The following is a 26,842-nucleotide window of genomic DNA, read 5'->3' as shown; positions in this document are numbered from 1 at the left end:
GGGGCGGCGGCCGGCGCTGCGGGGGTGGCGCTGCTGGGCGGCGGCCCCACGATGAGGAGCAGCTACGTCACGTCTCTGTACTTCGCTCTGAGCAGTTTGACCAGCGTGGGGTTCGGGAACGTGTCGGCCAACACGGACTCGGAGAAGATCTTCTCCATCTGCACCATGCTCATCGGAGGTAACACACAAATCATCACACTTCATCTGGTGCATCAACACACACGAGGACACTTCCTTCTGACTCCCTCTTTAAAATTCATCCTTTTCATATTTGGGACAAACAATAGATGCAAACTCACACATTCAGATCTCATCAGTCTCACTGCGTTGACACAGAGGTTCACCAACATGTTTGGCTTCATCTGCTTTGTTTTTATCAGGTTATTAAAAACTTTGGACTCAAGTCAAAAAGCAAGAGCTTAGTTTCTGGATCATAGAATCAAATGTTTCTTCAATTTGCAGGATGATACAAACATGTCGGCTGGGAGCTGATTTTCAAAAGAACAGAACTTCCCCCTATTATTTTTTAATAGTAATATAGTTCTTATGATATTAACTCCTGTAGGGAAGTAAACAATGTGTTAATGAGGAGTCATGTTCGCAGGAGGCACAACACTGAAATCTTAGCCTCTTACATTATTATTATTAATTCTTTCATGTGATATTTCCTCCAAGGAACCAGGTTTTTTCTCTCCTTCTTACTTATTGATTTGCACAGTAAAAGGTTTTGAAAGCTGTTTCCTGTGCTGTGCTCAGTGTTTCTAAAAAACAACACCAGTGTGAATTATTTGCCTGTTTCCAGTAAAGTTGTTGTTTCCTCGTTCGTTGTGGTTTCGTCTGAAGTAAAGTGATAAATGAAGAAAACCTAAAATGGAGGAACTGGGAAAGGTTTTTGCTGAGAGAAATGTTGAAATATGATCAGATCGGGTGAACATTGAGTGGGCTTCTAATGGACACACACACACACACACACACGCACAATGACAACAAACATCAGGCTTCATCAACTTTGTCCACATCAGAAAATTGTTCAGACATAATAGTTTCTTTCATTAAAAATCCAAACTCCACATCCGTCTTCAGGCAAAAAACTAAATCCCAGGAGAGTTAGAATTTGACATGATGTGGAATGTTGTGTAACATTATTTATAATGTATATAAATAACCTATTGGACCTTTTATGGTTATATAGAACTTTAATTACACATTTCATGGACTGTCCCAGTTGCCCCATAACATTATGTTATTCTAGATGATCTACGCCCACATTTTAAAACACAGGATCCAGGTTTATGATTTATCTGAAATGTGTGTTGTGTACTGTTGAATTTTAATTTCACGACACTAATACTCTGTGAGTTGTGTTTCTGTCACTGGTTCAGTCTCACGTCCACGAGCTGTAAATACTTTATTTATATTGAATTGAAGTGAGAGAGAGACTGAGAGGAACGAGAGCAGCTTCAGGACTTCCTCTGACTCCAGGTCTGTTTCCTGCTGCTCTGCCCTTCAGCTGCACCTGAAAACCATTGAGACATTTCTACACCAGAGGTTTTTAGTGTTATATTCCTCAGAATGTGCGGCGGGTCACTGTGCCTGCAGGACAAAGTCATTAGTCTGTGTGTCAGTGGACTGTGGACGTGTCCTGAGGTCTGAACCCTGTCTCAGCAGCTTCTCTGTTCAGCCATGAATCAGAGTTAGAGACAGAATCTGCTGTGAAATCCACTCGGGACAGAAACTCATAAAACAAACACTTCTGCTTCTCTGTGTTTCCACTCACACGAGCAGGTGACGGCTGAAGTATTTAGAAAGTATTAATACTGCACAGTCCTCATACTGGAGCTGTTTTTGACTTTTAAATAATAGTCTTGATTTGTTTTTTTTTTCACTTGAAATAAAGGTTTTATTTAACCTTGATAGGTTTTATTTATCACAGTGAGTCACTGATCTGTTGTGGAGCTTTAATCCACCTCAGCCGCTGCTTTCCACTGGTCTCAGAGCAGCTAAGTCGTTTTAAGCCCTTTGCATTTTAACTTCTTGGGTCTTATGAAGACGTCCCGTGAAGCTTCCTGCTGTGCAGGTGCATTGTGGGATTTTCCTGGGGGTCACTCTCGATATAAACCAATCAGATCACTCGGTCATTAGCTATGATTCATATCAACAGAGTGAAGGAACCTTCCTTCTGTCTTCCAGCCCTGATGCATGCTGTGGTGTTCGGTAACGTGACGGCCATCATCCAGAGGATGTACTCACGCCGCTCGCTCTACCACACGCGCACCAAGGACCTGAAGGACTTCATCAGGGTCCATCGACTGCCCAAAGCCCTTGAGCAGCGCATGCTGGAGTGTTTCCAGACCACGTGGTCGGTCAACAACGGGATCGACGTCAATGAGGTGAGGGGAAGAAGCATTCATGTTAAAGAGCTGTTTCAAATGTGAAAGCATCTTTAGCCCTCATGGAGTTTCAGTTTCTTATGATCAGATTCTGAGAGTTCGACTCCGACACCAACAGAATGGAGGTGAAATGTTGGTCGTGCTTCTTGTTGATGGACGTTTGAAAGATTCAGCAGAAAGACACAAAGTAGAAGAAGAGAATCCAGAGACGTTCTGGTTTCTAATGTTCCAGTTAAGTAGAAACCAGTTCCCAGTGAACCTCTCTGTCTTGCTCCTCAGCTGCTGAAGGACTTCCCAGACGAGCTGCGGGCCGACATCGCCATGCACCTGAACAAGGAGCTGCTGCAGCTGCCGCTGTTCGAGTCGGCCAGCCGGGGCTGCCTGCGCTCACTGTCCCTCATCATCAAGACGTCCTTCTGCGCTCCGGGCGAGTTCCTCATCCGACAGGGAGACGCCCTGCAGGCCATCTACTTCGTGTGCTCGGGCTCCATGGAGGTCCTGAAGGACAACACCGTGCTGGCCATCCTTGGTGAGTCGGGGGAGCAGGAGGTCCACAGAGGAGGCGACTGAATAACCATGTTGGTCTGTGTAAAAACAGGGAGAATCAGCATTTTCTATTTATTCATCTATTTATAATATAATAGCTTCAATATTCAGGTTATTTTCCTCTTTGTTTTGCCCAAATAACCAAAAAAGGACAAAATCATTCCCTGAGTCTATTTTCTTATTATTGAAGAAACCGGATCAAACAAACGTTAATGAAAAATCTTCAGCTGAATATGAAGTGTGAGATTTGATATGTTCCGGTTCACTAATGAGACTCAAACACAACAAGTGCGGTTTGTTATGATGAATTTGTGACACAGACGTGGATGAAGAGTTCACATTAGAGCTGCAGCAGAGAGATGATCCTGATCTGCTGGACTCCAGCTGCATCGGTCGTGAAGGAGGGAACCGTTCCCTCACAGACGAGAGGAGAACGGGGCTGTTTGATAATAACTGCTGCTAAGGTAGAGGAGGAAGAGGAGGAAGAGGAGGTAGAGGAGGAAGAGGAGGAAGAAGAGGAAGAGGAGGTAGAGGAGGTAGAGGAGGTAGAGGAGGAAGAGGAGGAGGACACGTGTGTGTATATCAATCAGACAACAAGGACGGCCGGGCTGAAGGAGCATTGATAAAAGAGCTGCTGTTTGTGCCCTGCTGCTTTAAAGAGTTATCAACAGACACACACACACACACACACACACACACACACACACACACACACACACACACACACACACTCCTCGTCTCTGGGGACGTGAAGGCGGAGCCGAGTTCAGGTCTAATATTAGACCGATCTTCAGACTGTGTGGGAGTGAAGATCCACAGAGTGAAGATCCACAGAGTGAAGATCTACAGAGTGAAGATCTACAGAGTGAAGATCCACTGAGTGAAGATCCACAGAGTGAAGATCCACAGAGTGAAGATCCACAGAGTGAAGATCTACAGAGTGAAGATCCACAGAGTGAAGATCTACAGAGTGAAGATCTACAGAGTGAAGATCCACAGAGTGAAGATCCACAGAGTGAAGATCCACAGAGTGAAGATCTACAGAGTGAAGATCCACAGAGTGAAGATCCACTGAGTGAAGATCCACTGAGTGAAGATCCACAGAGAGAAGATCCACAGAGTGAAGATCTACAGAGTGAAGATCCACAGAGTGAAGATCCACAGAGTGAAGATCCACAGAGTGAAGATCCACAGAGTGAAGATCCACTGAGTGAAGATCCACAGAGTGAAGATCCACAGAGTGAAGATCCACAGAGTGAAGATCCACTGAGTGAAGATCCACAGAGTGAAGATCCACTGAGTGAAGATCCACAGAGTGAAGATCCACTGAGTGAAGATCCACAGAGTGAAGATCCACAGAGTGAAGATCCACAGAGTGAAGATCCACTGAGTGAAGATCCACAGAGTGAAGATCCACAGAGTGAAGATCCACAGAGTGAAGATCCACAGAGTGAAGATCCACAGAGTGAAGATCCACAGAGAGAAGATCCACAGAGTGAAGATCCACAGAGTGAAGATCCACAGAGTGAAGATCCACAGAGTGAAGATCCACTGAGTGAAGATCTACAGAGTGAAGATCCACAGAGTGTAGATCCACAGAATGAAGATCCACTGAGAGAAGATCCACAGAGTGAAGATCCACAGAGAGAAGATCCACAGGGTGAAGATCCACAGAGTGAAGATCCACAGAGTGAAGATCCAGAGAGTGAAGATCCACAGAGTGAAGATCCACTGAGTGAATATCCACAGAATGAAGATCCACAGAGTGTAGATCCACAGAATGAAGATCCACTGAGAGAAGATCCACAGAGAGAAGATCCACAGAGAGAAGATCCACAGAGTGAAGATCCACAGAGTGAAGATCCACAGAGTGAAGATCCACAGAGTGAAGATCCACTGAGTGAAGATCCACTGAGTGAAGATCCACAGAGTGAAGATCCACAGAGAGAAGATCCACAGAGTGAAGATCCACAGAGTGAAGATCCACAGAGTGAAGATCCACAGAGTGAAGATCCACAGAGTGAAGATCCACAGAGTGAAGATCCACTGAGTGAAGATCTACAGAGTGAAGATCCACAGAGTGTAGATCCACAGAATGAAGATCCACTGAGAGAAGATCCACAGAGTGAAGATCCACAGAGAGAAGATCCACAGGGTGAAGATCCACAGAGTGAAGATCCACAGAGTGAAGATCCAGAGAGTGAAGATCCACAGAGTGAAGATCCACTGAGTGAATATCCACAGAATGAAGATCCACAGAGTGTAGATCCACAGAATGAAGATCCACTGAGAGAAGATCCACAGAGAGAAGATCCACAGAGAGAAGATCCACAGAGTGAAGATCCACAGAGTGAAGATCCACAGAGTGAAGATCCACAGAGTGAAGATCCACTGAGTGAAGATCCACTGAGTGAAGATCCACAGAGTGAAGATCCACAGAGAGAAGATCCACAGAGTGAAGATCCACAGAGTGAAGATCCACAGAGTGAAGATCCACAGAGTGAAGATCCACTGAGTGAAGATCCACAGAGAGAAGATCCACAGAGTGAAGATCCACAGAGAGAAGATCCACAGAGTGAAGATCCACAGAGTGAAGATCCACAGAGTGAAGATCCACAGAGTGAAGATCCACAGAGTGAAGATCCACAGAGTGAAGATCCACAGAGAGAAGATCCACAGAGTGAAGATCCACAGAGTGAAGATCCACAGAGTGAAGATCCACAGAGTGTAGATCCACAGAGTGAAGATCCACAGAGTGAAGATCCACTCGGCTGCTTCCACACAGAAGAATCACAACCTGCACATCACGTGTGGTTCTGAACCTTCTACACATCACACACTTCATTTAGAACTTCACACTCTCTGTACTGTTTCTCACACGTGCACCAAGGAGGATGGAGAAGATGAGACTGAGCAGTTCAAGAGGTGGAACGTGGTGTTACTGCTGCTTCACAGATGTTTACAGATGTTATAGATAGGGTTAGGGTTAAATGAGTAAGATGTGCTTGTTGTATTCTGAATGATGACCTCTGCTGTGGAACTTCTGGTTTCAGATCTGTTGGTTTGTTTGTTAACTCAGAACTTTGGTGCCGATAGAACATTTTTCATCATTCTCAGATTTTTCTCAGATTCATAATTCATGAATCTTGATGAAACGAATCCCATTGAGGGAGATGATGAGTGTTTGTGGTTTGGTGAGGCCTGATTGGATTGAAGGGATGTTGGTTGTTAGGTCGTCAGCAGGATCAAACTCAAAGTACCACACTCAGTGAAAGGTCAAAGGTCAAGACTTATTTACTTCAATTTCTTGGTTTGGATCATTTTCACTGATTTCCCAGGAAGTTATTCATGGATCTTGATGAATCTAATCAGACATGTTGAGTGGACTTCATCTCTGAGTGGAACTGGGAGCAGCCTGATTGAGTTTCAGGGAACTGGTGGGTGTTGACTGTGGTTTGAACTCTACTGGGAGCTGCTGGATTTCTCTACCTGTACCTAATAAACTGGCCTCTCGGTACAAACTGACTGTTCTGACATTGACTGATGTGAGTTTCTAATAAAGATCTGATTCTGCTGGACTCAGAGTTCTGTGTACATGTTTGAGTCTGAACTCAAACCCTCCTGGTGCTCGGCCCCTGGTTCTTCAGAGCCGGTCGAGTCCACATCCGTCTGGTCATGTCAGAAGTTCACTCCTGAGTCACTTCAGTTCTTTTATTTGTCTAAACACGACATCAACTTCAGTAAGAATACACGTTTAACCTTCAGTGGTGAGCGTTGTCATTCTAATTCAAATTGGAAACTGAGCAGTCGGACAAATCGCTGCACCTGTGACAACAGCAGGAGGAAATCTAATTTCCTCTGGATGTGCTTCAGAGCCTCTTCAACAACTAATCCTGCACGAGCGGGTCCAGCTCCTCTGAGCCGTGAAAGGATGTGATGTGATAGAGGGGGGGGGGGGGGGGGGTCCTCTGGTTTGTTTGACAAGAACAGATGCACCCGTCTCAAAAGTCACTTTCTGCAAAGGTCACGTATTGTATTAATGGTTTTGTGCTTGTGCACCTGTATCAATGTATCGTGTGTGTTTGTGTGTGTCTGTGTGTGTGTGTGGACGGAACGCGGTGCTGTGCTGGTATCAATAATAAATCTATTGTACATTATTAAAGCAGTTTGATTATTAATGCTGAAATGTGGAGCCTGCAGAGCTCAGGAGGCTCCGCCCCTCGTGACCTTTGCCCTGCAGCTCCTCCATGTTGGATTTAACCACCGGAGGAGAGACGTGGATTTAAAACAGGAAGTGAGAAACTGTTCAAGTCTCAATTAGTTATTTGATGGATGATATGAAAAAGGGGTAAAACATGATTGATTGACAGCTGAGTCTGGCTCCTGATTTGTTCTGATTGGTCCATTGAAGCCTGATTGGGCGAATCACTGGGAGCATGTGATGACTTCCTGTGAGTTGATGGAATCACCCGCAGCCATGTTTCTGGCTTTTTTAAACTTTTTGTGTTTCTTTTTTTAGAATGAAGTTTCATGAGTGAGTGAAAACAGAGAAACAGCTGTTGTATAAAAGTTTCAGACCACGATTAAAACAAGTTTAAACCAAACTCTGGGACTCGTGCTGCTCGTGGGGAAACGACGTGGATCGTTCCAGTTTGTGTAGAAGTTGCTGTGGTTGAGCAGAATCACATTGTGTGTCTTTGTGTTAACTGCTGTGATCACATCGTCCTGAAGCAGCTGAGACGTGTGCTGAGATTTTACTCTTGAAAAGTTCAAGGACAGATGTCATTGATTAAACAAGCTGCTTTCAGGAGCTTTCCTTCTCGTCATCTTGACACACACACACACACACACACACACACACACACTCACACAATCACACAATCACACACACACACTCGACAGATACACACTCCTAAATGTCACTTCCAAGTGCTCATCTCTTGCTCAGTTAAACATTTCGCGGTGATTACGATGAAGACGTCTCTCGGCTCCGGTGCCAGACTAAGAAGAAGAACATATGGGGGGGGGGGGGGGGGGGGGGTTGAAATGAAGTGTGGTGCAGCGACAGCAGGATGTGGAGTTGGTTGGGATCGGGGGGGGGGGGGGGGGGTAGAGGTCCCTCACCCTGCCTCCCCTCTTTCTCTCCCCTCCCATCCATTTTTTTCCTCAATCAGCCGATGCCAATCTGCAGCATCTCTCTCTCTCTCTCTCTCTCTCTCTCTCTCTCTCTTCCTCTCTCTCTCTCTCTCCGTCTCTCTCTCTCTCTGTCCCCCCTCAGCTCCTCATCTTCACCTTCCTCTCCCTTGTATCCTTCACACTCCCTTCACCCATCTTAGGTCCCCGCTCGTCTCACCCTCCCTCACCCCCTCCTCCCTCCATCTTGCCTCTGTTCCCTCTTTGGCGTGTTCTTCTCCTCCATCACCCCCCCCCCACCTCTGCCTCCATCGGCCTTTTCTTCTCCTCTCCGCTCTGTTCTCAGCCCTGAAACAGTCTTTGTGTGACTCTCTCTCTTCTTACCGAGCTCTGCAGGGGGCTTCAGAAGCCTCTGGAATGAAAGTCTGATTCACTGGAACGTTTCCCTTCTGTGTTTCCATCGCTCTTCCTCAGCGGTGACGAGATGTGATGATGAGAAATCTGCTCAAATGAAACTTAAATAATTCTTAGATTAAAAACTCTCCTCATCAGGGTCCTGGAAACAAATCCACTGAAATGTGATTATTTCAGAAAACTGACTCTGCTGAGGGAAAGAGAGAAAACTGGAATTCATGACAAACATGCAACACGTTAACTCTTAGTGTGTCTGTTCAGTGCTGCTTTGTGCAGGTTGTGTGTTTTTCTCAAGATGAGTTCTACATTAAACTCTCTCTCTCTCTCCTCCTGCTCCTGCTGAAATGACTCTGCAGGTTCAAACCTTCCATCGTCTGCAGCTCAGACAGTTTGTTTCCTAACTTTAAAAACAGCTCCTGAGAAAATACCGTGTTTGTGTGCCTGTGTGTGTGTCTCCAGGTAAAGGAGATCTGATTGGCTCGGACTCCCTCACCAAGGAGCAGGTGATCAAGACCAACGCCAACGTGAAGGCGCTGACGTACTGCGACCTGCAGTACATCAGCCTGAAGGGCCTGCGCGAGGTGCTGAGGCTCTACCCCGAGTACGCCCAGAAGTTCATCAGCGAGATTCAACACGACCTCACGTACAACCTGCGAGACGGACACGGGGCTGACGTGAGTTTGTGTTACCACTCAAATCTCCTCAGAATTCACAATTCAAATGTTTAGAATTGAAACTAAAATGCCCCAAATTCCACTGAAATTCAATCAAGCTGCAGCGAGGTGTGTTATTATGAACATATTGTGTAATTATGCGGACAAACAAACGTAAAGGGGTCAAACCACAACTCGGGTGTATTAGTTCATTTGGAACAGATGACACTGCCCCCTTGTGACCACCAGACAGTTTGCAAGTGGTTCACGAGTTTCTTGTGATGGGAAGTTTGTGTCAGACTAACTGAAGTAGAACTTTAAATGACGGCTCAGTAAGTCTGCAAGAATAACAACTCTCTCCACATTGTGTATTTATAACTACACACACACACAGTCTTCATCGTACAACACCAGATCACACACACTCCTCTGTGTGCGGCCTTGGAACGATCGATCAGCGATAACGTGCAGTCTGAGGAGACGCTCACATTAAGACGACTCCCATGCATGACCTCGCTGACACCACTTCAACGTGCACTCACTCAGATCCGTGCACGTGTCCCAGCTTCTCCAGCCTCGAGCCTTCAAGTGCTTTTTCTGAACCGAGCACACAAACACGCACTCTGCTCTTTCATCTGGAGCAGCAGTGGGAGCAAAGCACTGGGACCAGAATAGATCTGTGCTGTTTGAAGCTGCTCTACAAAGCCAAAAATAGAGCACGGGGGGGAAGCACGGGCTCTCCCTGACTGGCTGCTCCCCCCAAGCTGCTGCTAAGATTGGATCCTGCTCGATATAAATAGCCCAGTCTGAGAGGAGGAGGAGGAGGAGGAGGAGGAGGAGAGACGAAGGGGAGGGGGGGCGCCTCGGCTATCTCACATTCATATCTGCTCTTCCTCACATTCCTCCTATCGCACTGCAGTGGTGTTTGTTTCTGCAGGGAGCAGCACGTTTACTGCAGAGTGTGTCCTCATGTCAGTGTGTGTGTGTGTGTCTGCAGCAGTGTGTGGAGGACGCACAATCCCCAACGCACAACCTGCTGCCCCGGTCTGGATTGTACATGTCCACCCTGGTTGTGAATCCAAAGCCCTCGTGGTACCAGCAGCTCAGGAGTGTGTGTGTGTGTGTGTGTGTGTGTGTGTGTGTGTGTGTGTGTGTGTGTGTGTGTGTGTGTGTGTGTGTGTGAATATGAATGTGAGACTCCAGGGCCGTAGTAAACAAACACTTGAGCCTAAGGAGGATGAATGATGGAGTTCATCACAACAGAGACGTGTGGGAGCTTCATCAAATACACAAGAAATGAAGAAGGAGCTGAAACACTGGAGAGAAACGTGGAGAAGCTTCATGAGACCAGAGCAGCGACTGATTTACAGACTCACACTGACCATCATGTCCCCGGAGCTTCAGCCAGAACAAGGACATGTGCAACAGCAACCAGTGGACCGGGTGCACGGGGGGGGGGGGCACCGGGGGGGTGCACCGGAGAAACCAGGGGCTACTGCAGCCTGCTTTGTACCCGGGGCTCCTGCTGGCCTTTCAGTCTCTGCAGCAGAAACATGACAGGAGAAAAACATACAACGTGCACATACTGTACAAACACACACACATGCACTAACACACACACACACACACATGCACGTACACACTTATGCACAGACACACTCATGCAACGCTCATACTGCTGCAGCATCAATAAGAGAAGAAGCACTTTGTTCATTCTTGTTCTTGCAGACGCACACACATCTTACACACATCCTCACACTGAACATGTGCACATACAGCCCAGCCCAGTCTCTCTCTCTCACACACACACACACACACACACACGCACACACACACACACACACACATGATGTGAGGTGAATGCAGACCCCCCCCCACCCCCCCTCCCCCCCACCCACCACCACACACACAGACACGTGCAACGGCGACACGCGGCAAGCACACACTTATCACACCCCCGCATCACAGAGCGTTCCTCGGCTTCCTCGGGCGCTGGGAGCTAAGATTAGAACAAGACGGCTATAAATAGATTACGGTGGCACAGAAGGGGGAGGAGGAGGGGGGGGGGGGTGGATGAGGTGGAGGAGGAGGAGGGGGGGCGGGGTGGAGGAGAGGAGGAGGAGAAAAAGGCAGAATGCTGAGCAGGCAGGGAGGGAGAGGAGGGAGAGGAGAAGAGGAAGACTTGATTAAAGGGAGAGAGCAGAGGGGCGTCGGCTTGTCTGCATGATGAGAGATGACATGTTGTCATTTCTCACTGATCATTTATTATATTTCTATTATAAATAGAATATTACAAAATATAAATATCACAATGACTGACTGTTGTTTTTAAATCACGTCCACGCACGTCTCATTAAATCCTGTTTTGTTGAGCTCGACACTTTCAGCGAGAGGCTGATGGGACCTGAGTGTGTGGGTGTGTGTGTGTGTGTGTGTGTGAGTGTGTGTGAGTGTGTGTGTCTGTGTATGAGTGTGTGTGTGTGTTTAATGTTGCACCACAAGACGGAGCTAAAAAGTTATTCACACAGAAAATAACATGATTAGAATTTGACTGTAAACATCTTCACTTCATTTTCCTCCTCGAGTCGTTTTCTGAACCTTCTGTCGTCTTCAAACATTGAGACGATATTTCATTTTTTTATTTATGATACAGAATTATTTTTCAGAATTAAGTTTAGTTTCTTAGTGTTGTGTCTTTGATACGTCTGTCTGTTAGTGAAGGATGAAGGATGTGATGAAGCTCAACACCATGTTTTCACTTTCTCTTACATGGAAAGATATGATGTTATATGATGTTATATGTTCAGATGATTTTAATTGTGAGTGCAATTTGGTTTGGATCTAAATTAAAACCTAAATGATGTTTCATGTGGAGACAGTTGCTTCTTGCTGCAGATGATTTGATTTGATTTGAACAACACTGGAGTAAAAAGTGTGAAACAAAACATCTTCTAAAAATAAACATAAATGTGAATCTGGATGTTTCTCCTTAAACGCTCTGAGTGGGAGGTTGAAGTGAGATCTGATGTGTGTCTGCCCCCTACTGGCACAACCTCGCCACTGCGCTCGTTAACCAACTCACTCTCTATTCGTTCACTTCACTGTCCACCCCCCCCCCCCCCCCCCTCCTCTCAGGTGGACTGGGAGAGCAACGGCGGCCTGGTGAAGAAGCTGCCGTCGATCCGTGAGGATGAGGAGGGCGACGAAGAGCAGAGCTCTGTGTCCCGACCCCCCCGCTCCCCGCTGCGCCTCAGCAGGGGGCTGAGCTCCCCCCTGCGCTCCCCGCTGCTGCCCCCCCGGCCCTTCAGGGCGCCCTCCGACCACACCCGGCCCTCCACCCTGCAGATCCCCGTGGTCAGCTTCTGCAGCGCACCGCCGGAACTCAGCCCCCGGTAACACACACACACACACACACACACACACACACACACACACAAACACACACACACACACACACACACAAACATACATACAGACTCAAAAATCTGCACAAACATATGCAAAATTAAAACAGACAGATGCATGCACACACACGTGCACAAACACACTTGCAAATACACAAACACGTACACACACATGGATACATAAAAAATGACACTGATAAGCACAAACGTATTGAAACACACATGCACAAAAACAAACACACGTTCACACAAGCTAAACATAAACACCTGCAGATAAACACAAACGTAGCACACATACATACATACATACATGCACTCACACGTATATACACACACACGTCGACAACTGCATGCATACACACACAAAAATATGCACACACCAAGAAAAACACATACATGCACAAACATACGCACACATGGACACATAAAAATGATACCGATAAGCAAACATGCATTGAAACACACATGCACACAAGCAAATACACAATCATAAACACCTGCAGATAGACACACACACACACACACACACACACACACACACACACAATCTGAAGTCTGACTGCAGCAAAGTGTCGGGCTGCCATGGCAACCAGCAGATCACATGGGGCCTGGCTGATGTTTGAAGGTGTGAAGATTTTCACACAGTGAAGATGAGGTGTGTGTGTGTGTGTGTGTGTGTGTGTGTGTGTGTGTGTGTGTGTGTGTGTGTCTGTGCAGCGGTGTGTGTGTGTCTGTGTGTGTGTGTGTGTGTGTGTGTGTGTGCTGCGGTGTGTGAACACAAGCTGCTGATGGACAATTTGGCAACACACTGTGATCACTGCTTTATTTCTCCTTTCATCTCTCTCTCTCTCTCTCTCTCTCATCCTCCCTCACTCATCCCTCTCTCTCTCTCATCCCTCCCTCTCTCTCTCATCCCTCTCTCTCTCTCTCCCTCTCCCTCTCTTTCTCTCTCTCTCTCTCATCCCTCCCTCTCTCATCCCTCTCTCCCTCTCTCTCCCTCTCTCTCTCTCTTTCTCCCTCCCTCTCTCTCATCCCCCTCTCATCCCCCTCCCTCTCTCTCTCTCTCTCTCTGCACAGGTTTGTGGATGGAATCGAAGCAGAGACGAGCTCCACCTCGTCCCAGAGGTTCGAGTTCAGCCCCGGTCTCTCACCTGTAGCGTCTCCCTCCCCGTTCCCAGGTAACCCGCTGGACCACCGTGTCGCACCCACGGGTGTTTGTGTAGGATCCTCGTTCACGTGTGTGTGTGTGTGTGTGTGTGTGTTTGTGTTGCTGCAGGAATCCGGGAGCAGACTGAGATCAAGCAGAGTGTTTCCAAACTGACGGAGGAGGTGAGTGAGGATGAGGATGAAGATGAAGATGAAGATGTTTACACATCCACAACAAAGCTTTAATTATTAGTTTGTTAATCAGCAGAATGTTTATCAAACTACACAACACATTTCACTACAACTTTCCCAATAACAAAGAAATTACTTTATTTTGCTGTGTACAGCGCCACCATGTGGTCACCCATGAAGCACTTTTCATTTGGCTCATAAATCCTCAACTTAACAATGATACTTATAGTTTAATTATAGTTTTAATTCACTTTTGTCCAGTTTCTGCCTAAAAACTTTGCCAATGATACAAATTTCACCAATTGGCACCTTATTTAATCCTGAACATCTGATATTTAGGCAGTGATGAAAAAATATAAAGATTTTTATTCAGTACAATTTACAGTTCCAATCCTTTCACATAAAAATATATGATAGGCTCATAAAATATTGACCCATCAATTCCTGACCTTTTTATCTTGTGGCCAATTATCACATTTCAGATTTACTGTGTTGACGAGTCTGATGAACTTTGTACAAAGTAATAAGAGTCTTGACCCCCCCCCCCCCCCCCCCCCCCCGTGTCCTGTCTGTTGACGCTGTCTCTCGTCCTCTCACAGATGAACAGTCTCTCCAAACAAGTGTCCCAGCTCAGTCAGGAGCTGCAGGAGATGACGCTCCTCCTCAGGCCCCTCCTCCAAACGGCCGTGCAGCCCATCCTGATGTCCATGGTGTCCAATTTGACCCCGCCCCCTAGCAGCGCCAGCCAGCTGTCGACGAGCGCCCCCCTCGTGGCTCCGCCCACCGCCACGCCTTGCTCCCTGCAGAGACCGGACAGTCGCTCCCTGTTGGACAGTGGAGACATGGACGCTGTGGATTTGCCGGGATGTCTTCTCCCGACTCCTCACGCACTCAGAAGGCCTCGATCTTCTCCGTCAGGGTCCCCGGGGGCCACGAGCCCGGTGACCTCCGACCTCCTCTCAGCTGAGGACGGTTTCCCTGATGCCCCCCCGGCCCCCGGGAGCCGCCACGCCTCCTCCAGTAACGGCGTCTTAGTGCCGGCCCTGCAGGACCAGCCCCCCCCGACCTCTCACACGCCCTCGCCCTCTCTCTCCTTCTCCATGTCTCTCTCGTCCTCGCCGTCCCTGTCCCCCTGTCAAGGCCCTCACCCGTCCCGACCGGCCAGCTGTGCCAGCAGAGGTCTGCTGCCCCCGCCTCCCTCCCCAGACCCCGCCCCTCCCCTGTCCTCCCACTGCTCTGCTCCCCCATCACTAACGTCCTCTCCTGGAGACCAGCGGTTGGGGCCTCCCCCCCCTGTCCCCCTCGTGTCCCCGGCCGTCCCCCTGCACCCCTCCACCCTCTCCCTGCCCTTGTCCCTGGACCTTGCCTGTGCGTGGAGGAGGCAGGGAGGAGACCTCCAGACTCCAGCTTGGTGTAAACGTCAGCTGCACCACGGGGACGCAGGACCTGTCCCTCAGCCCCAGGAGCTGGAGATGCAGGAGTGGGGACGACAGGCGCAGGAGGGGAGGTCCTCCGCAGAGCACATCAGCTTCATCGATGAAGAGGAGCCGGCGTTATGAAGGAGCTGGAACTGAGCAACCGTGAGAGGAGACGGTGACGTAGCAGATCAGGGACAGAGAGGACAGAGAGGACAGGGAGGACAGAGAGGACGGAGAGGACAGGGAGGACAGAGAGGACAGGCCGACGGAGTGAAAACCATCAGGAGGCAGACGGCTGCTCTGAGAGGACGGACAGGTGGACAGACACCTGACGTGATGACAGCAGCACGTCTCACAGCATCAACACTCGAGCAGCTTCAGTGGGACTCACAGGACCAGAGCACATCTTTTTAAACCACTTCCATCGATCTGCGGAGCCGCCGGTGAAACTAACCCACAGTCACTGCTCTTTAAGCCCAGTATGGATTTCTCCTCCTCTTTAAAAAAAGAGCAGATCTCTCAGCTGGATGATCTAAAGCACCGGCACCGGGACTGGGAATGTAAATCTCCATTCTGTCTCCGCGGTGTCAGATCTGCTGTTGAGCCTGTTTTACAGTCTTCAGCTCATCCACGTGGATTCATCTCTTCACACACACACACACCTCACGACACTAGAAGATGTTAGAGTTGGTTCATTTCCCTGTAAAGAGGTTTGAAGTCCGCAGATATCTGGAAGAAGAACAGCTCAGAAACCAACATCCCACAGTTTATCTCACCACCAGGACTGTTTACAACCAGCCTACCAGATTGTACAGCAGACTCCCACTTCACTCCTGAGCTTCAGCCATCCAGCCATTCGTGCCTTCTCCATTGAAACACTTTCCTCTAAAGTCCCTCAGCTGCTGACTGCCGGCTGCATTCGGATCCAAATTGACACCAGGAAGTCACAGGATTAATAAAGTATCTATACATCTATCTATCAGAGAACTGCACCTCGATCTAACATCTATTTATTACTTTTCTTTTGGTTGAGGAGGAAACATGTTGAACTTCTGGGAGATTCAAGGCCGAAGAGGAGGTTTATGATTTAAGGTTTCACTCCAGACTGGGTTTAACCCTCCCGATCCTTATGTAGCACACACACACACACATGCACACAAACACACACAGAGCATATCTTGGAATACGCACACGTCATCATGGGCATCCTCTCCTCTCCCCCCCCCCTGGTACAAGGCACAAGCCTACAGCTCGAAAGCTACGATTCCCAGGCTGCATCACTCTGGAGGTCTCAGGACTTCCGTGCATTTCTGTCTTTGCTTGGCCGAGGTGCTCCGTGCACGGCATTATATACAATGTGTAATATAGAGAGTCAGATTTCTGGTTTCTATTTTCAGTAACGGGGGCCGGGAGGGACGAGCCGGACTCTGAGACACAGGTTCACTGAGCAGAACTCACGTCTGAGGAGCTCGGATCCCCGGCAGGTGTTCTCTGAGGCTGGGGGGTGGGTGGGGGGGGGGGGGTTTAAAAGGTTTTAAATCAAATGCATGTCACAGCTTCTTGTTGCATGAGGAACGTGCCTGCTGTTGAGCTGTCGAGGGCCGAGGGGCTGATGGGAGTCGACGGACGGCCGGCTCGATGGAGGCTGCTGGGTTTCAGATGTATTTTATTAATGACTACTGTTACATTTAAAAAAGAAACTTTACCAGGATGACAAACTGTACGACAATAAAGAAGTGTTGTTTTGTAAGAGCTCCGCCTGTGACTCCACTCGTGTGTCAGCATTTCATGAGTTTGAATAAAATAACATTTAAATTAGATCTGAAATGGAGATGGACTCCAAGTGGTAAAGATAATGCATGAAATTCTTTAAGACCCGAATAATAATAATCTGGAGGAAGAAAGATTATTCATTACCAAAGCAAAAAATATGGTGAATTAATCAAATGTGTTATTTTCTTATTTCTTTTAAGCAAAAGAGTCAAATTGGTCATTTATGCAAATTAGGCTTTTTTTTTGTCTCTGTCACATGATGGTAAAATCCATATCTTTTGAAAGACGTGAGAAACGTTCACTATTTACTGTCATTAGAAAAGAAAGCTATAATTGATCAGCACTGAACCGAATCCTCTTTTAGACCTTTTGAATACGTGTGAGTTTGAATCAGAAAACGATCGAATCTCCATTTGAACGACCGGTTCCACAGAAATAAGACGCGTCACAGAGGAGATCCTTCTTCAGGTCTGCATATGTTTTTAATGGTAACATTCATTCTATCAGAGCTTCAGTAAGGTTTGAAATGTCAGGGAACAACACTCGAGAAAGATCCTGGTGGGAAAAGAAAGAATACGAGAGAGGCAACGAAACAGTGTCGCACAGGATTCTGCTTTCGTGGCTGCACTTGGTGCTTCTACCCTCCAGGGGTCAGTCTCAAAATGTTCTTCCATTATTCCTCATTTCCTCTCTTCCCTTCCTGAAACAGAGGAAAAAAAAAAAAAGAGCGAGCGCCCTCCACTCTGGAACTACATCTCCCATTGGGATCATAAGGATGCTGGACAAACGTGACGGCTCCAGTGCACACAGAACCACAACCGTGAAAAAGAAAACTAGGGGAACACATTTCCTTTCACCTCCACACACCATGATCAAGTTCAGACTCATGAATCCGGCCTCAGTGATTCACCGAGAACCTGGGTTCAGAGGGCGAATGAGAAAGAGACAGGGCGGGGGAAATAAAAATCCAAAAATATATATTTATGTTTATATATATATATATATATTTACGAGGTATGTATCCACAAAAAAAACACCCAAAATTTCAAAATAGGCAGTCTGTGTTTTTTCCAAATGTGTCCTTAATTGTGACGCCTTAAGGAAACATTAATATTATTAGTTTAAAATTAAAAAACAAAATAAAACTGGGAAGCTTTGCTGTCCAACAGCCGTGTGTCAAAACTCTCGTAGTCCGGTTTCTCTGGGACCCGCGTCTCCAGAACCAGGAGTCCACGAGCACCGGGCGGCGCCGGTGAGCGGCTGCTGCTCTCCAACCAAAGAAGAAGAAGAAGAAAAAAAAAAAAAAGAGGCAATTCTTAAATCGCAAAGTCTCAAAAGGAAAAATGTCACTTCCTCCCTGCAGGAAGGAGAAAAAGGGAAAAACACGTGAAACCCTCCAAACCGTTGATTTCCCAACAACCACGTTCTCAGATCCTCCCAGCGAGAGGTCTGGAGAGAGCAGAGCCGTCGAGGTGGTGCTGCCGGACACCGGGCGGGGGGGGGGTGAACGCTCGCCAGCCACAGGTCCAAGAAAAGGTGTCTTTGTGCATCAGAACAAAAAGAACCAACGCCACGCCGTCCAGACGATTGTTAGTGAGGCTGGCAGGAGAGGACCTCCCCCCTCTGAAGTCATGCCAGGTACTGCTGCATCGCCGTCTTCGCCCTGAGACACACACACACACACACACACACACAGTCAGTCCACCTGCTTCATTACCAGGGTCCAGAGGGTTGTGTGTTTTCATGTCGAGGCCCACCTGTCACTGAGGCTGGAGTCGGGGGCCTGGGTGAGTTTGTGCAGGATGTCCACGAAGCCCATCTCCCTCAGCTTGTCCTGACGCTCCTGAGAACCTGGCACAGAATCCACAGAGCGACACTGAGTCATCCCATCGGCCACGATCTCATTTCATCTGCGTGCTAATGGAACTTTACAGAATTTACAAACATTCTCACTCTGGAGGAATCTCTGTGTGTGTGTATTATCTAATAAAAACAAAAGTGAGTAAACCTTGAGACCCCGATCCCTTACCGTCCTCCTCATTCCAGATCAGGTTCGAGATGCAGAAGGTGGCGGCGAGCTGCAGCTTCACATTCGAATGCCCCTGAGGAAACAGATTAACACGTCTTAGACATTAGAAGAAGTCTTTGAGTTGAACAGGAGTGAGCTACAGGTTGTTCTGCTCATTACCATGTAGTACTTGATTTTCTGGAGCATGTCGTCGTTGGTCATGATGAGATCCTTGGCTGTGTTGCCGTCTCCGATGTTGGCCAAGATACACAACGTCTGGCAGAAAGAGAAAAGTTTTGTTTCATCAGAGCTGCCTTTGGATTCTCTCTTTTGTTTAATGCTAATGAGAGAGATGTTCAAACGTGTGTCTGCAGCTGAAGGTTGTTTCCTGATGGAGGAGCTCACCTGCTCTTTCACCTCTATGCTGTGCTCTGCCTCCAGGATGAGGGTCACTGCCTGCATGATCTGCTTCCCGTGAGAACTCATGATCTGGTCAATGTGCTGACGACACCAGAGGAGAGGAGAGAGTCAGTCAGTGTGCAAGCTGCTGGCTTCTCACTCATTTCTAAAGAACTCATGCAGATTCAGCACATTCATGAATATTCAAATCTACAGAGCAGGTGAGAAAGTGTGAAGCTTGAAGGTTGGAGCTGAGGTGAGTTAAAGCATCTTAATTGTGACATCAGGGGAACAAGTGCTTCTTAGCTCCTGCAGCTCTGTTCTTTGAAATCACTAGAATCCTCTTTCTACGAGTTTAATTTGGACAACAGACCCTGGACCAGTCACTGATTCACTCTGTTCAGTCCTCACTGTCGGTGCAGATGTTTCAGGCTGAAGGTAAATTGGCTTTTAATGCTCTCAGCCTCTAATCAAGTCTCACCGGGCGCGTTGACAGCAGGTTGCGCAGCAGACCGAGGGTCTTCATCAGCACGTTGGTGTCGGGGTCGGACAGCAGGCGGAACAGCTGCTCTGTCCCCAGACACCGGACGATCTCCACCTTCACCTTCTGATCGGCCTGAAACGCCATGTTCTGAACACACACACGTTTCGTTAGCACATAATCAGGATGTAAAAAATATGTTTACCGTTCTAAACGTGTAAAAGGCTTTGGAGAAAATACATAAACTCCTCTTCTTACCATCAGGGCCCAGATCCCATTGACCCTCAGTGCAGGACTGTCACTCTGGGTCAGACTGCATAGTAACTCAATTACCCCCGACTCCAGGATCGGCTGCAGATGAACAGAAACAAACGGTCTCAATATTAAAACTGCAATAACTAAATCTGTTGTGGCCACACGGGGGCAGTGGAAACACATTATTTACACATCACGTTCTGAGGTGATGTGGTGAACGTGTTGCTTCAGCTTTTTACAGCTGAGAAAAACACACAATCAGTGAGAGGAAAGTTGGGATGCACACAGATGAGCTGAAAGTCACGATAAAGCTTGGTGTGTGTGTGTGTGTGTGTGTGTGTGTGTGTGTGCGTGTGTGTGTGTGTGTGCACCTCTTTGCTGGGTGAGAACTCCAACAGTAGATTGCATAGTGTTGAGGAGGCCATGACCAGGACTTCATCTGGGGCGTTCTGGAGCAGCTACAAAACCAAAACACACCGTGTTACTTGATATGTTGATTATGTTCACACACCAGGTTACATCCAGCCGGAGAACTGGTGCTTCACTGAGTCTTCAAATCTGAATAGAGCTTTTTCTTTAACCCTAAATAGAAGTGTGTGTTCTCCACTGACCTTCATGAGGGGTTTCCACACCGCGTGGTCGTGGAAGCTGGTCCTCAGCTGCTGCACTGATCGTGAGAGACTGTGAAGACACCTGTAGAAAATAAATCAATTAATAAAACTGGTCTAATAAGCAGCCCTTGAATATCCTTTCACCAAAAGTTTGTTCTCTTTATTCCTTTCATTTAGTTTCACGAGCGGCTCATGTCGTACCTGACGGCCGCCAACCGGACCTTGATGCTGGATTCTGAAAGGCCACTGACTATCCGGTCCATCATGTTCTCCGTCTCTGTGATCTGGATGAAAGGAGAAGGGGATGGGTTAGTTAACATGTACGCATGAGATTATACTGTTGATTCATAAACACAATGCGCTGTGAGACAGGTCACCTTCTTGCGGATGTCCTCGTCGTTGGAGCCGAGCGAGGCGTAGAGCTTGAAAGCAGCTTGTCTCAGCTCGTGAGCGTGTTTCAGGTCATGATCCAGCTGCAGATGACAGAGTGGACAGAGAGTGAGTTTATCATTTAGCAGCTGCAGGAAAACATCTGTAGCAAAAAATTACACCAAGCAGTGAAGCTCAATCAGGTTGTAATCACTTGTGGATTGTCTTGGCTTCGAGCCTCGGGTGCTTGTCCGATCTGTTTAGGACCAAATACTTGAAAATCAAAGGACTTCTCAGCTTCAGCTTCAGTTTGTGTTTACGTCTCATCAGCTAATGTTCGCATGCTAACAAGCTCAGACAGTGACTGACCCTCTTGATGTCCGTGATGGCCGACACCGAGCTGGGGTATTTAAAGTAGTCGGCCAACATGGCCACCAGGTGGTCGGTGGTGCTGGCGATCCTCTGCAGCTCCACGTCGGGCTCCATCAGGTAGGCCAGCGTCTCTGCCCCCTCCACCCTCTCCTCCAGCAAATGCTCTTTACTGCACATCCGCACCAAGCACGGCAGAGTCTGGGTGAGAGACACAGTCATATTTACAGTAACTACAAAGTGTTATTATATAATTATCATAATTAATAGATCTCAGGAAATCCAACCTTTAGGACGATGCAGCTGTCATCTGTCTTTATTGCACCCGCTCGACACATGTACGTTAAACTGAGACAAAGGAAGATTTCACATTTAAGTTTATACAGGAAATGTACTTATTATTCATGGATAATAATTCATATGGGTCTAAGTCACTTACCATTTGGCCGCTGTTAGCTGCATTTCAATGGGTTGATCCCTTTGCATCATTCTGACAAAAACCTGAGAGAGCAGCTCCCCATCCACCAGCACTGAGGGACAAACAGATACATGGGTTGAAACGTGAAGTTCATGAGAACAGACAGGAATAGAAAAGAAGAGAAGAGACAAGAGGAGAAGAGACGAGAAGAGAAGACACGTCCTCACCATTCACGAGTGTCATGGAGACCTGAGTGTTCTCATAGGCCAGGACTGAGAAACACTTTAACGCCTGCATCCGGACCTGGAGAGACACAAAGAGGGATCTCAGCATGTACAAGGTTTTATCATAAACTGTCTCATACTGTTCACCTACTCGGTGGCGGCCATGTACCTTATAAGAGGGTGAGATCAGGAGAGGGGCGATGTTCTGGATGGCACCGTGGTTGAAAAGAACCGTCTGGTGCTCCGGGGTCTGCAGACACACAAACATATGAACAACTACAACAATCGTAGTCTGGCTTCATGTGCGCAGGACTCCACAGTGTTTGACCAAATACCAACAAATACCTTACAACAGTGGGAGAAGATCTGTGTGATGTACTCCTGGGTTCTCTGTGAGCGGCTCAGGAGAGACATTAGATGGGGAATCACAGTGGGGTCCTAGAGAGACAGAATTCATCATAACATGGGGCTGTAAGCTGTAAAAGTTACATGGGCTTGTTTTAAATCTACATTAATCTGTATTAGTGATATTATCATTGAAATGTGTGTAAATATTAAACTAAATAAAAAAATGTTTCTGCACAAGAGGACAAATGAATGTGAGACGTCTGTGAAGTGTACAAACTGGCAACTGTATGAGTGAAGCTCTTGCTAATCCGAAAAAGTTAAGTCCACAATCACATTGTTGCTCGTGTGTTCAGCCGGTGAAACTCTGTCCAGACAACCTACAGTGTAGAGCAGCTGCACAGGAGTGACCGGACTGATGAAGACCGTTCTCAGGCATCGAAGACACGCTTCAATGAAGATCAGGTCTGGACACAAGAGACCTGTGAGCACAAAACACACAGGATCCTTTAGACCTGGTTCACCGAGGCTGTGGCCTCCTGCAGATTTGAAGGAGCGTCCTGCCCGAACCTTGGAGAAGGGCGGGGATGATGTGACAGTCCACCAGGGACTTGATGTTGTTCTCGGTGCCCATGGCCAAGCTGCCCAGCACCACGGAGCACTCGGTCCGCAGCTCCAGACTGGACGAGCTCTGCTGGAGAAGGTATAGTAACCTGGAGACGATGAAGAAACACAGATATAAACACCAGATAGTAAATTACATTGTGTACTTTGGATAGTTCTGATTTGTATGTCTCTGTCTCATAAGGTCAGAAAGTGTGGAGCAGAAAGAGAGATGGTAAGAACTGGACGGACCTGGGCACAGCTCCGAGGACGATCAGATTGGCTTTCTGCTTGTTGTTTCCAATCACAGCATTCTTCATGTCACTGTGAAACCAGACACACACATGAAAGCTCCCTTCTCCGTAATGTCTTTGAAGCAACTGTGACAAATGTGCGTCACAAGCATAACACAACTTCAAGGGTGGATATGGTAACGCTGCAGATCACAGCCTTCAAGATGATACGGTATATTTACCTTCAAATTACAGTGTAGCAGCATCTCAGTACAAGTACAACACATACTGATAAAAACACATGCACACAACTTCACACTTGTAGTAGGAACAATCCTGAGGGGAGGCTGTGACGCACAAACCAGGATTGATTGGTATAAGGAGGTCAAAGTGTTTAAAGAAAACATCACCACACCAGCAGCAGCAGCTCTGACTGTTGACACAAGGCAGGTGAGCGCCACGCATTCATGCTGCTGCCATCAAACTCTGACCCCAGCAGCTTTAGCCTTAGAACAAATCAAGAGTAGTCAGACCAGGCTTCGTTCTCTAGTCTTCAAAATACCAGATTTGTCGACCCTGTGCTCTGCAGTCCTTGATTTTGGTTATCTATCCACCTCAAAGTGCAATCTGCAAAACTGCTGCTCACTGGAAGTTTGAGCAAAAGTAAAGATTTTGCAGTATTTTATGCATAGTACTATAACCTGCTAGAGGGAGAATATGTATTGGTAAATAAGAATGAGTGTGTTAATTTGTGTTCACTGCATTTTTCCACCCGCCCTGTCTCCTGCACTGCGAGCGCCCGAGATGATATCAAATAGCAGGTGAGTGGGGCTAGTGGAAAAGTACAGCTGTAGCAGGCAGGCGGGCCAGTCAGGTGCTCAGCTGGTGGAGTGGTGCAAGTCGTAACCTAAGCTAGTCTCCTTAGAAGTTAAAAATAACGATGTAATAGTCAGAGTCTAGGTCAGTGCAATCGAGACAGAGAGTGAAAGTGAATGAAGGGGGGGGAGAGGGAGAGAGAGAGAGAGAGAGAGAGAGGGAGCCAGATAGAAATGCATTTTGAAATAGGCCGTCACATGAAAGAAGTAAACACAGAGGTCATGGCCCTGCAGCAACAACACCACCAGTAATGTCGTCCACAGAATAACTTCAATGTGCGACATTCAAAGAGGTTATTTTAATCCACCACCTACAGCAACACCAGCGGAATTCATGAAGATAAATAAATAAATCTGTCTGTGGTGAAATGCATCGGCTGAATAAAGTCCACACTCCTCCAGTAAACCAGCTGGGGACATAGCTAACAGGACAGACCAGTCTTTGAATATCACATCCCTGCATGCACCAGGGAGGACAATGTTTGAGTAGGTATTGAATCAGCAGGACTTACATGACTCCCTGCAGCACTTTCTGTGGGTCGGGGTCGAACAGCCGGTCAACATAATGGCGACTAGTGGCCGTGACTTCCTGCACGAGGGCAAATGGAACACACAAGGGACAAAATGACACAAACCGTCTGTACGCTGCTCTGATTCTTTGTACAGTGCACATGTTTGAGTGGCTTCACATTTCAAAAGGGTTCGGGTTTGAGTCCACAGATCACTTGTGGAGTGTCGGGGGGTAAACAGTGTTGCAGCCAAAACCAAAAAGTAAAAGGTCTTCAAACATACAGTATAAATAAAAAGGCCTCCATACAGCACTTGGATATAAAAACCACAGGAGCAGCATGGAGGCGTTTTAACATCAGCATTTACATAGTGGTGAGGAGATAATTACGTAGTTTTCATTTTGTAGTGATCTATCCCTTCAAGTTCTACAAAAACAAATGCTCCATTCATTGATTCCTGATTATTTAACTCAGGTATAGTGGAAAGTTGCCGATAGACCGTCACGCAGCGTGCACGGCCCCGGGACGTGCTGCATGTGGCCCCCGGTGGCTGCACATGACGACACCACACAACTTTGTTTATCACTGGGAGCTTGGACCAGAACGTTCCACACGACCCCCAGAGGAGTGACCCTCACCCGGCGGACACCACGCTGATGCTCCTGGTGCCACCATGGTGCTCAGCCCATTCTGTCCCTGTCTTTATCCACAAACCTCCATGTGCACGGATCAGATTCACAGACACAATAATACACAACACAAGGCAGCTTGTAAATGCACAAATAAAAGATGAGACATTGTAAACAGTCTCCTTTCTGCATGTGGGGGCGTTTTACTGCTGGAATCCTGACTGAGATCAGTTTCAAATCAATTGTCCTGCTAACTTCAGACAAGTTGCACCTGACGGTCACCGCCAGCTGCGGGAATAACGAACACAAACACGGGGACTAGAAGCGAGACTTCCGCCTGCGTACAGGAGCTTTGAGCTGGGAGAACTCCCGGAGGAAACCAGTGAGTGGTTAGCTTCGCTAGCTTAACCACAGGCTGGTGGTTGGGCTAACGGTAGCTAGCTAAACTACGCTAAGTTTGCTGTGTAATTCACAAGCCACAGCGACGCGAGTGGAATAATAAGATAAGTTGGAGGTTGTAATAAAAATATCACATCTGTAGCTCATCTTCTACTAATGCATTATGCACTCGTGGTGTGTGTTTGTATGATAGCAGCGGCAGCGCTGTCACTTAGCAATTAGCTGCTAACTCATTCCGAGTGACACTTGACAGCTACTTCTTTCGCTCGATTTGTGTTACTCTACACACCGGCGGGGCGGGCGGACATTAACCACACGAATCCCTGGCTGTATCCGGAGTGTTCCCGCCCGTCCGGGTGAGGTCGGAGTAGAAAACAGGTCAACGCACGCTACGTAGGCGCGCCGCTCCACAGTGCTACATGTTGCAAAGCCTCTGAGTTAGCTCGATGCTAACAGAGGACACACACCTCCGCGCTGTGACCGAAGAGATTAAACGAACCCTCCGCTGCTGCGGTTAGCATGATGCTAACGCGGCCGCGGCGGTGACACTCACAGACAGCACGCTGATGCGGAGAGGGGCCTCCAGCAGACACGCCATCTCTCTTCCCCCGATCGAGCGCCCCAGTCGGCGCAGCACCGTGCAGACACTCCGCCCCCCAGAGCAGCTGTGGAGCGGCTCCTCAAAAAGTGAGTGCGGCTCGGCCCCGGAGCTCCGGGGTCAGGCTGGGCTGAGAACCGGGGGTCGAGCTCCGGTGCGAGCGGAGCTGTAGCTTCCAGCTGCGGGGAAAACAAGAAGAAAACACGGGAGCTAATTCAGAGAGCTGCTCACACACTGGGTTTATCCACCAGGTAAATGTTGTTTATAACTGTGACGTCTCCTGGATTCACTTTCGACACAATAACTCGACCCACACAGAAATAAAAATACAAACATACATCTGGTCATGGATGATAACAGACTTCCTATTAAAACACAATAATAAAAATAAGAATCATGTTTTATCTGTGGAAACTTGTGTCCTTCAACCTTTAAGTCATGAAAATAT

The 26,842-nt window shown here is 47.6% G+C and overlaps 2 protein-coding genes across 6 annotated transcripts in view; one reads left to right on the top strand and one right to left on the bottom strand.

Annotated features, from left to right (window-relative positions):
• The window catches only part of kcnh3 (potassium voltage-gated channel, subfamily H (eag-related), member 3), a 91,147-nt gene extending 74,361 nt beyond the window's left edge, over nucleotides 1-16,786 (top strand). The window contains 8 exon segments of the mRNA XM_053440428.1: nucleotides 1-178; nucleotides 2,191-2,390; nucleotides 2,670-2,919; nucleotides 8,943-9,157; nucleotides 12,272-12,528; nucleotides 13,618-13,718; nucleotides 13,817-13,869; nucleotides 14,478-16,786. Of these exon segments, the coding sequence (XP_053296403.1) occupies nucleotides 1-178; nucleotides 2,191-2,390; nucleotides 2,670-2,919; nucleotides 8,943-9,157; nucleotides 12,272-12,528; nucleotides 13,618-13,718; nucleotides 13,817-13,869; nucleotides 14,478-15,437 (2,214 nt within the window). The 3' untranslated portion in view covers nucleotides 15,438-16,786.
• A 740-nt stretch (nucleotides 16,787-17,526) lies between these two features.
• On the bottom strand, nucleotides 17,527-26,568 carry armc8 (armadillo repeat containing 8). 5 transcript variants are annotated; one of them, XM_053440426.1, is made up of 22 exons: nucleotides 26,350-26,568; nucleotides 24,772-24,848; nucleotides 23,404-23,475; nucleotides 23,119-23,261; nucleotides 22,933-23,030; nucleotides 22,549-22,641; nucleotides 22,373-22,453; nucleotides 22,207-22,282; nucleotides 22,001-22,091; nucleotides 21,849-21,909; nucleotides 21,562-21,762; nucleotides 21,201-21,296; nucleotides 21,025-21,107; nucleotides 20,824-20,905; nucleotides 20,584-20,670; nucleotides 20,216-20,308; nucleotides 19,958-20,107; nucleotides 19,483-19,578; nucleotides 19,258-19,353; nucleotides 19,078-19,171; nucleotides 18,827-18,920; nucleotides 17,527-18,732 (listed from the first exon to the last, which is right to left on the bottom strand). In XM_053440426.1, exons 1-22 carry the CDS (start codon nucleotides 26,392-26,394, stop codon nucleotides 18,699-18,701), a joined length of 2,043 nt encoding a protein of 680 aa, XP_053296401.1. In that variant the 5' UTR covers nucleotides 26,395-26,568; the 3' UTR covers nucleotides 17,527-18,698. The 5 variants fall into 5 exon arrangements, with proteins under 5 accessions (XP_053296401.1, XP_053296402.1, XP_053296399.1 ...); XM_053440427.1 differs by having other exon boundaries at nucleotides 19,099-19,171; nucleotides 26,350-26,563; XM_053440424.1 differs by lacking the exon at nucleotides 26,350-26,568 and adding an exon at nucleotides 26,264-26,304.
• Between the last annotated feature and the right edge of the window lie 274 nt (nucleotides 26,569-26,842).

This window comes from Pleuronectes platessa, chromosome 14 (genome assembly GCF_947347685.1).
Source record: "Pleuronectes platessa chromosome 14, fPlePla1.1, whole genome shotgun sequence".
Taxonomy (NCBI): domain Eukaryota; kingdom Metazoa; phylum Chordata; class Actinopteri; order Pleuronectiformes; family Pleuronectidae; genus Pleuronectes; species Pleuronectes platessa.
The sequence above is the reverse complement of the archived record's forward strand: the minus strand, read 5'-3'. Positions and strand labels throughout refer to the sequence as shown.